The sequence below is a fragment of the Myotis daubentonii genome, chromosome 1 (assembly GCF_963259705.1).
Source record: "Myotis daubentonii chromosome 1, mMyoDau2.1, whole genome shotgun sequence".
Lineage (NCBI taxonomy): Eukaryota > Metazoa > Chordata > Mammalia > Chiroptera > Vespertilionidae > Myotis > Myotis daubentonii.
The window spans coordinates 37,575,558-37,593,351 of record NC_081840.1 but is presented as its reverse complement, the minus strand read 5'-3'; the positions used below and the strand labels follow the sequence as shown (position 1 = coordinate 37,593,351).

The window sequence follows — 17,794 nt, the reverse complement described above, 5'->3', positions numbered from 1 at the left end:
ACAGACAACTCTGAATATTAGTGTCTTCTTTTTATTCCAGAACAGTTAGGCAAAATCTTCTCTAAGTCAACATGGACTATTTCTGTTTTTAAAAAAATTTCCTTCTGCCTTCAGTTCAAAAACTACCTTCCCCATAGTCAACCGTCGTTTCAAGTCTCTCTGCCAGAGACTTCCATTCGCTGCTAGCACAGACCATGGGCTCCTTGGGGGCCAAGACCTGGCCAACAAGTTTTGCTTCCCCTTTAACAACTGGCACAGGGTCATTCATATAGCTGCTGTTTGATAAATACACACACAGTACATCTTCAGTTCTAAGGATTTCTTAAAATAAGGAAATGAAAATACAATAGATGTAAGTGTAAGAATATACAACATTCTACAGGGTGAGTTACTGCCTCAACCAGGACAAAACAGGACTCTTCTAACTTCAATATGATGTTCATGATAAACTTGGAAGTCATTATGCTAAGTGAAATAAGCCAGTCATGAAGGACAAATATGGCATGTTTTCACTCATATGAAGTACCTAGAACAGTCAAATGAATACAAAAAATAGAATAGTGGTTACCAAGGGCTCAAAGGAAAGGGGAATAAGGAGTTAGTTGGTTAATGAGTTTCGGTTTGGGATGATGAACCATTCTGGAGATGGATAGTGGTGATGGTTGCACAAAAATGTGAATATACTTAATGCTAATAAACCACATACTTAAAATAGTAAGTTTTCTCTTATGTGCATTTACCACGATAAAAAGCAAACAAACAAAAAGAATATACAACATTCAACTATATGCACTTCAACACAGTTGCAAATATATAGCAGGGATCACAATTCAGATGTTAGCCCAGATGGAACATAATTATGTTGTATTATTTTTGCCTAATTGTTCAAAAAGGAGTTAAAATAAATGTGTAGCTCTGAAATGTATATATCACTGTAGTTACAGATAAAATTACTTTATTTTTTAAAATTATTTTTAAATATATTTTTATTAATTTCAGAGAGTAAGGGAGGAGAGAGAGATAGAAACATCAATGATGACAGAGAATCATTGATCAACTGCCTCCTGCACGACCCCCACTGGGGGTGGAGCAGACAACCTGGGAATGTGCCCTGACCAGGAATCAAACTGTGACCTCCTGGTACCTGGGTGGACGCTCAACCATTGAGTGACTCCAGTTGGGCTAAAATTACTTTATTTTTTTTTTAAATACATTTTATTGATTTTTTACAGAGAGGAAGGGAGAGAGAGAGTTAGAAACATCGATGAGCGAGAAACATCGATCAGCTGCCTCCTGCACATCTCCCACCGGGGATGTGCCCGCAACCCAGGTACATGCCCTTGACCGGAATCGAACCCGGGACCCTTCAGTCCACAGGCCGACGCTCTATCCACTCAGCCAAACCGGTTTCGGCTAAAATTACTTTAAATGAAAGGAAATATTAAGAATTTATAACTGCAATTTTTAAAAGTGCAAGCCCTAAAAACACATATTTAAAACAGAGCTGGCCGAAACCGGTTTGGCTCAGTGAATAGAGCGTTGGCCTGCAGACTGAAAGGTCTCAGGTTCGATTCAGGTCAAGGGCATGTACCTTGGTTGCGGGCACATCCCCAGTGGGGAGTGTGCAGGAGGCATCTGGTCGATGTTTCTCTCTCATCGATGTTTCTAACTCTCTATCTCTCGCCTTTTCTCTCTGTAAAAACTCAATAAAATATATTTTAAAAAAATAAAATAAAAAAATAAAACAGAGCTGAAAAGTTTCCAAACAGTAAAACCATTAAAACAGACTTGCATTTATAAACTATAAATGACCACAACATAACTAAATGTGCTTAGACAAAATATATAAAATTTTGGTTTTCAAACATCTCCTTCAAAAGAGTAAGTGTGGGAGAGGTTTGTTAGTTATTACTCTACCTTACAATTGAATGTAATTTAGTTAAATTTTTTTATTCATGAATTCCCCTGATCAAAAACTTTGTGAAATATCCTTAAATCAGGATACGAAGAAATGTCTCTAAACTTAACCTACTTGGCTTTTCTTTGCTAGAATTCAGGAAGAAAAGCAGAATTCCTATGTCTTACGATTCTCACATATTAATTGGGTCTTCGTATGAAATTCTAACATAGGCATGAAAGCCTGAGGGGGCACGATGTCATTTGGAACACGAATGCTATAGTCACACACATTTGCATTCCCGCTGTGACCTCTCACAAGTGACTTTACCTGAGCCTCCTCAGTTCCACCTCTTTAAGGTGCATATGAACTCCAAGTTGACTGCAGGACCACATGAGGTCACATGTGTACAACCTGACCTGCCTTCCCAGGGGCTTGGTCCCCATGCGCTTCCCTTTGACACCTAAGACTTTCATTCACCAGCACCCAGCATGTCACCACCTCGATGCACACCAAGGGAAAACTCACTTGATCCTGACAATCAGGAAAAAGTACTTCAAACATTTTTGTTTCCTATAATTTGTCAAATTACTTGCTGAAGGCCTACAATCTGATTTGTGAGCACATTAAGCTATTGAAACTCCTCACTGATAACATGTACAAATGTTGATAGCACTTCATATATGCTGGGCATTTCTCTTAGCACTTCATGTGTATGAACTAATTTAATCCTCGCAATAATCCTATAAAGTGTATGAGTACTATTTTTTTAATAGATTTCAGAGAGAAAGGGAGAAGGAGAGACAGGTAGAAACATCAAAGATGAGAATCATTGATCAACTGCCTCCCACATGCACCCTACAGGGGATCCAGCCTGCAACCTGGGCACCTGCCCTGACTGGGAATCAAACTGTTATCTCCTGGTTCATAGGTCAGTGCCCAACCACTGAGCCACACCAGCTGCATTGGATGAGTACTATTAACAGCCCAATTTTACAGATGAGGCAATTGAGGCATAGCTGGTAAGTAACAGGATCTGAAGCCAGGCTTTCGGGCTCAAGTCTATGTCTCATGACCTCTTCCTTTTGTTCCTTGCTCCTATAATTGGGAAAACCATTTTTCCCAGTGCCTACACTCTTGAATCTCCTGAGTCTAATACCTCCTGTTAGGGCCATCTCTGCCACTTCTCTCTCTTCTTCCCACCTGAATGCAGACAACTCCTGAAGTGTAGGCCACCTATCTCCTCCCACTTGTTTAAGGAGCTCAGGCACTCTCCTAACCTCACTGTCAGCTTTCTTCTGATAATTCACAAATTTAAATCTCTAGCCTTAAACCATCATGCCCTCTCTTGGCCTGTTTAAGTCACCCCTTTTCCTCTGCACACAGGCAAATTCCAACCACCTTATTTCAAAATCTGCCTAGGTGCTTTTGGTGCATAACAAAACACCCCAGAATGTAGTGGTATACAACTATTTTATTATGTCCTTGGATTCTGTACGTCAGGAATTCAGACAGGGAATGGAGGATATGCCTGGTCTGTACTCCACAATGTTTGGGGCCTCATTGGGGTGACCAGTCAGCTGTGGGCTGGAATCACTTTGAGGAACCTTTACTCTCATGTCTAGTGCTTGATGCTAACTGTTGGGTGGAACCTCAGCTACAGCAAGTAGGCAGAACACACACATGTGGCCTCTCCATGTGGTAGAGCTTCCTCACAGTATGGCACCCTCAGAGTAACTGGACTTTTTACCTGGTGGCTCAGGGCTCCAAAGTGTCCTACATTCTTAACACACTTTCCAATTAGTCCAATCCCACAGTTCTTCCTCACGATAAAGGAAGGAATATATTAAGCATCAGTGCTTTTTTTATATACCTTCTTATTCTTTATAAGATCCCAGGCAAAGCAGGTATTACCAACTTTACAAAAAGGGAAAGAGGACAATTAAGTTTAGAGATATGCTAGTAACTATACAGATAGTTAAGTAACAAGGCCACATTCAAATCAGGCTCCTTCTCTATGCAATAAAGATTACAATGAAGACCAACCTTGCAAAAATACATATCTAACTATTTTTCTCTAATTTGGGGGGAAAGATTTTCAGTAACCAGATTTTTTTGCTGACTCATCATTAGGAAGATTGTATTTCTTTTATTCCTAGATTTGAAGCAACTTTGTCACAATACTTTTAATTTATCTATTTGAAAATGCATGCATATACTTCAAAAACCAAAAACTGAAAATACAGTGAAGTCTTGCTTCTATTCTTGTCTGCCATCTGCCCAGTTCGCATCCCTAGTAACATGTAACAGTTCTTAAGGCCAATATGAACATTTTTTGTCCACCTCTCCCCCTCCCCCACCTCTTTCCTACAAAATATGTATAGCTCTGCACCATTTAGTCACTCCAAGACTATACATTTAGGTTCCATTCAAGGCTGCAGTAACTAACCTTGAGCATAGATCATTTCATGTATGCAAGTATCTACACAAGATAAATTCCCAGAGGCAGGATGTTCAAGTAGGTGCCGGAGTCTATTTATTGTCTTCACTAGCTGAGTACAGACAGAGACCCCCAAAAGTTAGTAACCTTGAAGCCCTAGCAAAGGTCAGGGCTGTGTACGACCCAGTTAATCTAGATAATGGTAGCTGAAGCAACCTCCCCACCTTTAATCATGTAAATTGCCTGAGGGTCATGCTATGACCTAGTCTGTGTGTCATTGAAACCTCTAGGGCTACCCTAGGGCTACCCCAGACAGACCTCCTTACCCTAGGGCTACCCCAGACAGACCTCCTTACCCTAGGGCTACCCCAGACAAACCTCCTTACCCTAGGGCTACCCAAGACAGACCTCCTTACCCTAGGGCTACCCCAGACCAAATAAAAGGTTGGAGCGGCCAGAGCATCGGTGGAAGTCTCTCTCCTTGAGTTGGACTTGCCTGCCTGGTCCCCCAATATTGCAAAATTATCTCGTGTCTTTTTCTCTCATTTGTTGTGCGGCTCCTCTTTCAGATACCGTACCCTACTCCACGCGGGACGTGGAAGGAAACTCACTCAGCAGTAGGAAATACACATCAGTATAGATGTTACCAAATTATCCTCCCTAAGGATAGTTACACTCTCAACAGAAATCTTTGTTTCCCGATAACTCCAATAGCTTACTGCATTATCAAATTTCTAGACCTTTAACAATCGAAAAAAGGAAAAGCTTTGGGGTGAGGGGATCCTGTGTGCATGTCTTTTTGAGGGTGAGGCCAGGCATCTTTCCATGTGTTTCAGTCATTCATATTTACTTTCTTATGAACTGTCTGTTTACCTGTCTTGTCAATTTTTCCATGGTGTTTTTGGCCTTTCACACTAATTTATAGCATCTCTTGTTATCATCCTGTTGTCTACAATATGAATAGAAATATTACTTCCCAATTTGTCATTTGACTTCATTTGTGTTGATATTCGATGTGTGAAAATTTTTAGCTTTTATATAGTGAAAGTTACAATAATTTTCTTTAATGGCTTCTAGATTGAGTCTAAATTAGGTAGATCTTTGCTATAGAATTAGTATTAAAGAAATTAAAAATATGCCCTAGCCAGTTTGGCTCAGTGGATAGACCATCGGCCTGCGGATTCCGGTCAAGGGCACATGCCTGGGTTGCAGGGCTCGGTCCAACGTGCAGGAGGCAGCCAATCAATGATCCCCTCTCATCATTGATGTTTCTATCTTTCTCTTCCTCTCCCTTCCTTTCTGAAATCAATAAAAATATATTTTTTAAAAAAGAAATTAAAAATCTTATCTATTTTAAGTTTTATCTTAAATACTTTTAAACTTGCCCTAGCTGGTTTGGCTCAGTGGATAGAGCATCGGCCTGCGGACTGAGGGGTCCCAGGTTCAATTTCAGTCAAGGGCATGTACCTTGGTTGCAGGCACATCCCCAGTGGGGAGTGTGCAGGAGGCAGCTGATCGATCGATGTTTCTCTCTCATCGATGTTTCTAACTCTCTATCCCTCTCCCTTCCTCTCTGTAAAAAAATCCAATAAAATATGTTAAAAAAAATACTTTTAAACTTACCAAATAGTTGCAAAGAAAGCCTAAAGAGTTCCCATATACCTTCCTTATAGAACTCCAGTTAATAAATTCAGAAATAATTAAAGAACCAAAAGTCATTATTTTGTAACTTCTAATCAGTATTGAATCTCGACAATCACCAATGGCTACTAAAATCAGTAGGTGAAAGGTTGGTTAAACTGAGATGGAACAGCCATAGAGTAGGGTGAGTTGGTCCATGACTGCCTCCCATTTACCTGCCTTTCCCTTTTGAGAAAAATTCAGCCTTGACTTCCATCCAAGGTTGCAGTCTTGCCCCATCTCCAAAGGTCCACCATTTCAGCAAAACAGATGACAACAGTAAAACTTTCTGGGAATGAGCCTTCCTAACACCATGGGACATTATCCAACTAAGAGGATGGTCATTCATGCAGCCTTCAGACTGATTTATGACCAAAAGCTAAAAGTGCAGATGACAAGGGGGCCACATACTAAATCTGACAGGCTCAAAGGTGGCCTGCACAGTGGGCCTTACAAACTCAGAGACTGAAAGCAACCACATAGGATGGTCTGAACATAAATATTCCTAACTAAAAGTCGGTCATCGTCAGCCTCTATTGTCTTTTTGCATCTAAGATAATATACCTTTGAAATGTCAGAGCAATCTTTTCCAGACCCCTCAGGGCACACCCACAGCTCGAGAGCATAAGACCAGAGAATCCCTCATTGTTACCTTGACCCCAGGATACCATCTCTATGTGCTGTCCATGTTAATTATTTTCTATATTGTACCCACCAATGTAAAAGAAGTATATGTCTCTCCATTTTACTTTCTATCCAATCCCAGAGGTTTCCTCACTTTGATTTTTCCTACCCCCTTAATCTATGACCAATGGTAGATTATTTCTTTCCCTATAACTCCAATAACTTAATGCAGTATCAAATTTCTGGACTTCACATAACCCTCTTTTTAAATATATTTTATTGATTTTAGAAAGGAAGGGAGAGGGAGAAACATCAATGATGAGAGAGAATCATTGATTAGCTGCCTCCTACACGCCCCCTACTGGGGATCGAGCTTGCAACCCAGGCATGTGCCCTTGGCCAGAATTGAACCTGAGACCCTTCAGTCTGCAGGCTGACGCTCTATCCATTGAGCCAAACCTGCTAGGGCTCACGTAACCCTCCTTACATCTCTTCCTTTGATTCTTATGTATAAAATAAGCTGCAAAACTGTCAACCTCTGGAGCAGTTTTTAGGTTCACTGAAGACTTTGCTTCCCAGCAATTGCCATCAGTTTGACTCAAATAAGCTCATAAAAATTCTCAAAAAAAAAAAAAAAAAGATGAGCTGGTACTAAGTCAAGATGGTAGATTCAAAGGATAGCCAGTTTTTGGGAGAGGTGACAGTGTCTCTCCAGCCCTCCCTCCGTCCCAGCCTACAAGCTGCAGCCAGAGTTGAACAGTAACCAGGAGAGTTGAATACACCCATGATAAGGCACATTGGGAAGTAAGGGAAAGGTGTACCAGGCACCTTTGAAGAAAAGCTGCAGTGCAGAGAGAAATGACAAATGCCCCAGGACACGAGAAGTTAGCATCAATCCACTCAGGAGGAACTGAAAAAAATAGTAATTTTGAGGATGTAATGTAACAACTTTTTTTATATTTTACAACACTTACATCAGCACTATTAATCAGAATTAATATACAAAGATATAAAGTATCTGGTTTATAATCATAGAAAAGAACTTTGTTTCTATCCAAAACAATCTATGTGTCATTTGGCATATGCTCTCTTCTAAAGAAATTAAAATTAGGGATTGGGCAGGATTGTGTTCTGTGTTACTCTCTTCTATATTTTCTACAGACTTAAGTATCCTTCCTTCTCTCTCCCACCCAGGGTGGTGCAAGTCTTCGACCACCACCATTTCAGGTTTATCTCTTTAAGCTCAGCATCATCCTCATCCTCATCTCCTCTCCATCTTCTTTTTAACTATGTACCTCTAAGAAATTGATATTAAATCCTTAAGTGTGACCCTCTAGTGTCTTTCAAACTTTTGATCACAATCCACAATAAGAAATACATTTTACATCCGGGGCCAGTACACACCAGAAAAAGTCAGACCTATAAAATCTACACAAAAGTTCCTCAAAACATCTACCCTTCCTACGTGTGATAAACTGATCTTCTCCATTCTAACCCACCCCCCCGCCTTTTTTTTTAATGCTGGTGATACAACTATTAGGTCACAATTCACAGTTTGAAATACTTAGTAGATAATAAACATCTCTGATACATCTCTAAGTGGCAACAGGAGAAAGTGGCTACGAGTTCTGCCTTTAGGCTGCCTGGATTCAATCACCAGCTCTACATGAAGCTGCCAACTTCTCTGCCTCAGTTTCCCTGGCAGGGGTGTAAAAGAACAGTGCTACCTCAAAACTGAGCATCAACCAAGACTACCAACAAAAAGCACGTATAGCATAAAAAGTATTCAGTTAATGGCTATTAGTAATTCTTACATAGTCTGTGGACTTTTCATTGTGGTAGATGTGGTAAATACAATCCATCATTTTAACCACTTAAAGTGTACAATTCAGTGGTATTGCATCCATCACCGCTTTCGCATGCTGTGCAACCATCACCACTCTCTAGTCCCAGAACGTTTAACACCCCAAACGAAAACTCATACCCCTTCCGCCCTCCTCCCCAGGCCCTGGCAACCCCCAATCTGCTTTCTGTCTCTAGGTCCATAGACTTTTTAAATAATAAAGTAACATTTGACTAGAGCAGTTTTCTAACGTAGAATGAAGTGTCCTTTGGAATCATTAGTCCTATGGTTCATGAGACAAACTTCTGCTAACGATTTCTTAGGAAAACTTTGTGAGCCACCTTAGGTAAATTCTGGGGCCTGTCTGGGGGTCAGAATCCCCTCTCTCCTGTGAATCCTGTTGGGGCAAGATTCCCCAAGCCTGGCCAGTGCAGGGAGGAGAGGGCTGTCAGTGCCCACAGGAGGCAGTGCCTACAGCAAGTCTCATTCATAAAGATGTTTCTTTATTATGTCGTGGGATTTCACCAAAGGGTAGCATGTTCATGAAATAAGGAATGGTTATTCTTCAGTCTTTGCATTTTGAAGTTCTACGTTCAAAGCTCTAAACTCTTACTGTAAAGGGATAAAAATGTGAACTTGGACACATTTCTTGGCTTTAGGATATAATATCATTTCCTTTTGGCGCCCCACCCTCCTCTCACTCTGATTTGTCACCCTTCCTTTGGGGTGTGGAACACTGGACAAAAATAACTTTCTTCTTCCCAGGATCTGTTCAGGCAGTTGCCAGATAGATACTCCAGCAGGGAAGTAACAGTGGCAAAGCAGCACGGTTACTCTGAGAGGTTGTTAAGGCAGAAGGCTTCTTAGGCCAAAGAAATAAATGTCACCATGAGGCACCAAAGATGTGAACTACAGAATACCCTTTAGTCCCAGGTGTATGTCAGAAGCTTTCTCTCTCTCTCTCTCTCCCTCCCTCCCTCCCCCTCTCTCAGACCAACACCACTCACCCAGCAAATAGGCAGCAAAGTCCTCAGTCATTTCCCACTCCCTCTCCTCCCGCCATCCCCCTGCTTTTTCTTGTCCTGGGTGAAAGGCTGACCCTAAGTGACATCTCTGGGCCAACCTGGCTTTCTGGGGAGGGGGGGGAGGGGGGAGGGAGGAGGGGGGGGGAGGGAGGGAGGGAGGGAGGGAGGGAGGGAGGGAGGGAGGTGTGGGGAGGCTGGGAGCAGGTGACAGAAGGATTCAACTCCGTGTCCCAGAGTTCAGCAAACATCCCTGACTCCCAGAGTCACTTTATTGCTTTCTAGGAAAATGGAGGGAGAAGGTTTAAGTAGCAAACAAGCCCCAGAAACCTCACATCTCAAACTCCAGGCAGCCTGTGCCCAGAACTGTACCAAATTCTGGAAGAGTCCTGAGCCAGAGTGAACTTGGTGCGGACCAAAGAGAATTACAACTTTCCGAAGACCCGGTGCCTGGCAAGTCAGTGAGAGTGCAGGTCCCCGAGTTTGCGGTGCAGGCTCACCCCGAGCACCCCCCTTCCGCTCCTCCCCCCGCACACGAAGTCACGGCTCCCCCCACCCCACCCCACCCCCCCGACCTACCAAAAATGAGACCTCCGAGGAGCCCCGACCTAGGAAGCCCTCGCTTCCACAGCGCCCAGCGGTCCTCACCCGGGTCCAGCGCGCCTCCAGCATCCCGCCCCGGGCAACTCGGGTCTGGCCAACCTAGGGCTGCGTGGCGGGATCGTGGGGCACCCTCGAGGGCGGCTGCAAGTGGGGAGGCCGCTGCCCCCTCCAGAGCGCCCTAGTGCGTCCCACGCACGGCCCTGGCCTTGGGGAGCCGGGCCAGGGCCGCGGGCGGGGCTCGGACGGTGACAGCCCCGGGCTCCCGCTGCCAAGAGTGAGGCAACCCTGGACTTCCCGGAGCCCGCGCTCTCCCCGCACCCCCCGCCCGGCGGGCTCACCGACCTGAGATGGTCTCCTGGTAGCCCTTGGTGAAGAACTGCATGGCCGTGGCCGCCCTCCAGGGCGTCTTGAGCAGCCCCTGCCGCTGCGGGTCTTCGCCCAGCGAGCGCAGGATGGACGAGTAGGCGGCGGCCAGGTTGGGGAGGTTCAGCTCGTTATCCTCCTCGCTGCGGGGCCGGTCGCCCTTCCAGCCGTCCGTCGGCTGGGCGCTCTTGGTCTCGGGACGCGGCGACTTCTCGGCGGGTCGGCTGGGCGGCCCGCGCCGCGGCTCCCCCTCCAGGCACCCATTGCTGCACCCCGCGTCCCGCGGCTTCGCCGGCGCTCGCACCGGGCCCTTCTCCATGGTCCTCGGGACGCTCAGGAGCTGCGACCAAACTTCGCCGGAGGCCGCGGGCGACGGGCTGTGGCTGGAGGAGGCGGACGCAGGTAGGCGACGCGCCGGTGGCAATGCGAGGGGAGCAGCCCCGGGCTCCTTTTTATGGGCTAGCTAGCGGCTCGGCCGGCGCCGCGGGGCGTCCTCATTGGCGGGAGCCGCCTTGCGTCACGGCCCTCGCCCCGCCCCTCGCCCCGCACCCGGCCCGGCGGTCTGGGCCCGGGGTCCGGGAGGGGTCGGTGCAGCCCTCGGCGTGCAGAGGGCTCGGAGGGGCGCGCCTCGGTGCGGCCGGGGGGCTGGGGCGGGACTGCGAGCCCGCGCGGGAGCCATTCCGCCCGAGAGTCGCGGGCCGGGCTCCCGGAGCAGTTGCGAGGCGAAGGGAATCTGAAGGAGGCAGGTGCCCGGAGCTGGAGCCTGGGCGGGGGCGGGCGCGGAGCGGCGGCCGGGTCTGCCCTCTTTTTTTAGGGTAAAGAGGATTCCGCATCCGAAGCGCTCCGCTCCCCTCGCCCTGGGAAAGATGAGCAAACAGGTGGCCTCGTGGGGGAAGAGACTGGGTCAGACTGTGGGTAAGGAAACCATCGCTTATGCTTTCAGGGCAAGAGAATAGTATGACTTGAAACTCTTGCACGCGATAGTTTGCAATATGTGCCGCGCACCCTCTGCTCGGTTTCCGAGCTCCGTTACACCAAGCGACTCTCTAAGTCTGGGCTGATGCATTTGACCGGGAGAACTTTGACCCTAGAGAAACTGATTTGCAAACGAAGCAAGCTCCTTTCCCCTGACGTTGATACAAATTGTGAAATGTTATTATTGATCAGTTGGATTCTTAACCAATGACATCTATTTTGACTGTTTTAAGATTTTTTAAATATTTTTATTGATTTCAGAGAAGAAAAGAGAGAGGGAGAGAGATGGAAACATCAATAATGAGAGAGAATCATTGATTGGCTCTCTCCTGCACGCCCCACACTGGAGATCAAGCCCGCAACACATGCATGTGCCCCTGACCAGAATCAAATCCGGGACCCTTGGGTCCGCAGGCCAGAGCTCTATACACTGAGCCAAACCAGCTAGAGCTGTTTTAAGATTTAGAAAGTGACTTTTTCTCTCACTAGAGGGATTATTTCATAATTTAAAACATTATAAAATTATCTTATGATTTGCTCCAGAGAGTTTCTAATGCTGGTTTTCTGACATATAAACAGTATTAAAAGGCTTAATATCAGATAAACCAGGACAGGAATAGCTGTTCTAAACATTCAGGAAAGGAATATGGAAATTGGCCTCCTAGGCATCCTTAATCTAAAATAAAAAAATATATATTCATGTCAGTGGGTTTTTAAAAGATAGATACTAAATTTCTATATACATTAAATACCAAATTACATAAATCAAGAAATATGAACATCCTTTGGAGAGTTTCTTTATCACTCTCCTAAAATATATTTTGTAAAGTTTTTATCCCCTTTGGCAAGGTCCTGCAACATTTTTTCCCTTTAACTGCACTGCCTACTGTCCTTATATTTAACAAATGAAAACAGATACCAAGTGAGGTACCTAAAAAATGGAGGGACTTGATGGAGATATTTTCATTAAGGGTGTGTGTGTGTGTGTGTGTGTGTGTGTGTGTGAATCTTTTGCCTTCTTTTAAAAAACATCTGTAAGCCAGAACCGGTTTGGCTCAGCGGATAGAGCATCGGCCTGCGGACTCAAGGGTCCCGGGTTTGATTCCAGTCAAGGGCATGTACCTTGGTTGCGGGCACATCCCCAGTGGGGGGCGTGCAGGAGGCAGCTGATCAATGTTTCTCTCTCATTGATGTTTCTGGCTCTCTATACCTCTCCCTTCCTCTCTGTAAAAAATCAATGAAATATATTTTAAAAAATAAATAAATAAAAAACATCTGTAAACATTAATATCATATTCCCCAAAGACAATTTCTAGTGGCATTTTTACCCTAAACATTAACATTTTCTTATAAACACTGCCACTGAGGCATCAGCATATTTGTTACCAATTATTACAAATTCTCTGGATTTGTTCTAGAACATATTTACATGTAAAATGGAGGCAGTGCCTTCTAGCTAAATACCCAAAGGTAATATAAGGAAGCTTTAAAATTGCCAACATTAATAAACAGTTTGACAATGAAATGTAGGTAGTTGGGTGGCTATAAGTAGAAGAGAAAAAGGAGGGAGAAACTAAAAGATGAAGGGTATATTTTACAGAACCTATTAGCATATAATGTTCAACAGTAAAGCCATAAGCATTTGCAGCCAGGAATTGTGACATCTGTTTCTAAAGCAGTACCATGACCCGTTTTTACCTTTGACCCAACCTGGGAGTTGTTTTCTACCAAAAAAACAAGGATTTTTTTAAAAAATATATTTTATTGATTTTTTACAGAGAGGAAGGGAGAGAGATAAAGTTAGAAACATCAATCAGCTGCCTCCTGCACATCTCCTACTGGGGATATGCCCGCAACCAAGGTACATGCCCTTGACCAGAATCGAACCTGGGACCTTTCAGTCCGCAGGCCGACGCTCTATCCACTGAGCCAAACAGGTTTCGGCAATTTTTTTTTTAATTCTTCCATTTCTAGGGTAGTAACAGAACAGGAAAATAGGTGAGTGAGGCACACAACATCAAAGATTGAATATTGCAGAGATATAGAGTCACTTGTCAAGGATAACAGGTAAACTAACATTAGGCACTGGAAAGTGGTAATTGGGAAATAAAAGCAAATTTCTTTCAGTGCACTTGATGGAGGTTGTATGTGGGGAGCCGATATAGGGTTAAGCCTTGGACTGACCTGTTGGCAAAGTCACAAACAAGTCTTCTTCCGAGTCTTAAACAACCCAATCCGAGAGGTGACCACTGATTTACACGAGATGTCATTTAAAAAATAAAAATGGGAGAATTTGCCAGAAGCCGGTCCACCCTTGCTGCTTGACACAGTCGCTGCAGGGAAGAAACATCTGCACAGCTTATGTTTCAAGGGACCTGGGGTATATGGCATACTGTTCTTAGTATGTTTGCTCCCCTTCTTAGCGCTATGTGTTTTAACCAACGTCACCTCTCCAAGAAAGGTTGTTTCCCCAGGTGGGGATTTTTTCCTGGAGTTAGGGATTAACAGGACTAGGAAGGGAATAAAACCCCTTAACTACGTGCCAGGCGGGTAATTAATCACTTCAACTACAATCACGATTAAGCTACATAATCTTTACTTAGGATAATCTCCTTTAGTTACTTCCTTGTAGCTTAACAGAACTGTAGTGACCTTGGAATGGAGATAACAAACGCCCTAACCTTTGGAATAGAATGGATAGGATTAAAATCAACTGGTATAGCCAAAACCGGTTTGGCTCAGTGGATAGAGCGTCAGCCTGCGGACTGAGGGGTCCCAGGTTCGATTCCGGTCAGGGGCATGTACCTGGGTTGCGGGCACATCCCCAGTGGGGGATGTGCAGGAGGCAGCTGATTGATGTTTCTCTCTCATTGATGTTTCTAGCTCTCTGTCTCTCTCCCTTCCTCTCTGTAAAAAATCAATAAAATATATTTTTTTAAAAAAAATCAACTGGTATAAATACAGATGTAACAGGACAATAGACACAGAACCTGGCTGGAGAACCTGGCTGGAGAACCTAGCGAGAGAACATGGCAGGAGAACCTGGACAGAACCTGGCGACAGAACCTGGATGGAGGACCTAGTGAGAGAACATGGCAAGAGAACCTAGACAGAACTTGGCTGGAGATCCTGGCTAGAGAACCTGGCTAGGCTGCTGATCAACTGAACGCTGCCTCCGTGTCCTCCCTTCTTCGCCGACTCCGTCCACACCTTTGGGGACCCCTGGACCTGCTGGGGTCAGAACCCAACAGTTGTATATTTTAAATTCAAACTTAGGAAGAGATTCTGGGTCAAGGTGGAAAGGTACACAATAAAAATATCCTTATCCCACTCTTAACTTCCGGAAACAGGACTGTGGAGTCAATGGAATCCTTAGATGTCTCACTAAGTCCCCCAAAGGCAGCAAACCAAATGGAGGCCCTTTCTTCTCTTCTGGCTGAGGTGGAATGGAAGAACTTTTAGAGAGAAAATGAAAGAATGTGAACACTGAGCTTACTCTCTGAGAGGGAAGGGAAGGCGCAAGGGCTCCACACTGAGTTGAGGAAACTATCCAAAGACTCCTTGCAAAGGAAGAATAGATGTGCCCCAAATAGTCGCATGTCACTGGTAGAGGATGTTTAATACCATCTCAGAAGAAGGAGAGGATGCTAATAAGAAAGGTGCTGATGGAGAGTATACTCTCCGTGGAATATGCTGTCCCACCTTCTCAATTCCTCACAGAAGAAGAGATATAAACTCCTCAAGCCACAAGCTGTAGCAGAGCCAGAAAAACAAATGGACGTCCACTATACTGGAAAACACAGAGAAGTGACCCTCAAGAATATTAGGCATGGACAGAAGGCAGAGAAACAGCCTGGCAACTGTGCAAACATACAACAGCCAAATAAAACTAAGCAAAACAAGGTGGGGAGAATACTACAGCATGTAGAAGTTGTAAAGACAAAGAATGCAACTGAGAAGAAACTAAAAGCTCATGGAACCAAAGAAAATTCCTCACAAATGCTTTCTGCTACAGAACAACTTAATAAAAACATGAATTCAATATGAAAAAAAACAAGATAATAAAATAATAGAATTGCAAAAGGAGTTAGAGATCTAAGGAAATAAATTGAGGATCCTTTTTATTATGGAATCAATTAGAGCCATGTATAAAATAGGTACTATTGAAAATTCAATTACTGATAGGCAGTAAGGCACAAAAATGAATGTACAGTAAAAGGAAGATGAAAGCTATTAGAGAAGACAAAGATGACCTAGCATAAGAATAATTAGGGTTCCTGAGGTAGAAAACTCAACAAATGAGAAGATACAGTCAAGATATAATATTAGCATATTTCTCTACCAGAAATAAGCCTTTATATTCAATTGATTTACAACAAGGGTGCCAAGACAATTCAATGGGATAAAGAAAACTCTTTTCAATAAATGGGACTAGAACAATTGGATACCTACATGGAAAAGAAAGAAGTTGAATCTCTATCTCACACCACATACAAAAATTAAACAGATCAAAAACCTAAATGTAAGAGCAAAAATTATAAGCTTTAGAAGAAAACAGGCATACATCTTCATGACCTTGGATTAGGCAATTGGATTTCTTAGAATAAAACCAAAAATGGAAGCAACAAAAGAAAAAAAAAATAGATAAATTAGACTTCACCAAAATTAAAAACGTTTGTGCTTCAAAGGATACTATCACAAAAGGAATAAGGCAGCCCACACAATAGGAGAAAATATTTGCAAGTCATATACCGGATACAGATTAGGATCTAGACTAAATAAAGAGCGCTCACAACTAAATAATAAATACACCGACAGTAAGTGGAGTGAGGCTTGGTAGCAGAAACACGGAAGGGGCTCAGGGCCAGGCTGCCCCCACTGCCCGCGGGCCAGGCCAGCAGCAAAGCGCTGGATCTCCCCAGCCTAGCGTGTTCCAGCTGCCTCCAAAACCAGTCATCGTGGACAAGTGCCACCTCCCACACCGGGAAACCAGGTTCTTGAGTTCTGAATTCATTCCTCCAAGAGGAAGAACAAATTTTCCAAAATTTCAAACAGAAAGAAATGTTAAGGAATGAGAAAAGTACTCCACCTTCCAGAGTTCTATGTTGGAAGCATTCTTTTGTTATTACAACCCATATGCAAATGGGAAAACCAGTCAGTTCCTGGAGATCCAGAGATCAGGAAAAGCCCTGGGCGCTGCTTTCATCCTTAGGAATACTATTGAAGGACAAAGTGTCGAGGTTTGCTTTGAACTTTAGAATCCTAGAACCCAGGAGATCCAAGAGGTCAAATTAGAAAACTGACTGGGTGACAGCTTGCTATGCTTGCAAGATGCCCTTCCTGGACACAGCACTTTTGATATTAATATGAAGCCAATAGTACAAGAATCGAGCCAAGAAGTTCCTGTCAATCAGTTGGAAGTAAAAATGAAGCCTAAGCCCTGGTCCAAATGCTGGGAATATCCACAGTTTAATATTAAAGGAATCAGATTTGATCTTTATTTAACTGAAGAAAGTGCAAATGAAAGAAGCTCAGAAGTGGAGCCAGCCATGGCTTGAGTTTATATGATGAGGGAATATGATACTGCAATATGGGATGAAACTGAAGCATCGAAAATGTCCTGATCTGAAAATGAATTTAGCTACTTGCAGAGGATATACTGACTCTCAGAGGATTTTTTTAGAGACCATTTTAATTTCCTGCATAAGGACATAGCCACTAAATCAACTAAGCATTCCTTATTTTATGAGTATTGTTCTTAAAAATAGCACATCAGTTTATTACTTTAAAAAGAGAAATAGACCTCCCTAGAGATCCAGGAACGAGTGTGCCCAGTGGTCAGAGTGGGACCATCCAGTTTGCAGCTCCTCAGACCTTTAAAGGACACACTCAGGGAGCAGACTCAGTGAGCACCAAAGCTCCATTCTAGCAAGTCTTGTCCCGGAGGGGTGTCACCAGCAGAGAAGTTCTCCCACTGCAGACACAGCTGACTCTCACAGCCAATTAGCCTGGAGGTCATTCTCTCCCAGTGATAACTACAACAATCAAGGCTTAATTACAACAAGACTGTGCACAAAGACCACAAGGAAGTGCACCAAGAGTGTCCTCCTCAGGTAATTGGGGAGGCTGAACCACTGGGCCCTAGAGGACACTTAGCACAGAAAACCACTTTATCAACACAGGGAAGCATAAAAAATGCGGAGACAAAGAAACAGGACACAAATGACAGAAATGAAGGAAAGCAAACTACTGGATATAGAGTTCAAAACCACACTTTTAAGGTTTTTCAAGAACTTTTTAGAAGCCACCGATAAATTTAGTAAGACCCTTGAAAAGACTGGTGAGAC

The 17,794-nt window shown here is 43.8% G+C and overlaps 1 protein-coding gene and 1 pseudogene across 2 annotated transcripts in view; one reads left to right on the top strand and one right to left on the bottom strand.

The window, feature by feature from the left end:
- GCH1 (GTP cyclohydrolase 1) overlaps positions 1-10,905 on the bottom strand; it is a 39,118-nt gene extending 28,213 nt beyond the window's left edge. Inside the window, exon 1 of one of the 2 annotated variants that reach the window (XM_059695566.1) lies at positions 10,452-10,905. In XM_059695566.1, the coding sequence (XP_059551549.1) occupies positions 10,452-10,791 (340 nt within the window). In that variant the 5' untranslated portion in view covers positions 10,792-10,905. The remainder of the gene's footprint in view (positions 1-10,451) is intronic. The other variant, XM_059695575.1, reaches the window with a different exon arrangement.
- Positions 10,790-17,071, top strand: LOC132231415 (large ribosomal subunit protein bL19m-like; annotated as a pseudogene).
- Positions 17,072-17,794: the final 723 nt, after the last annotated feature.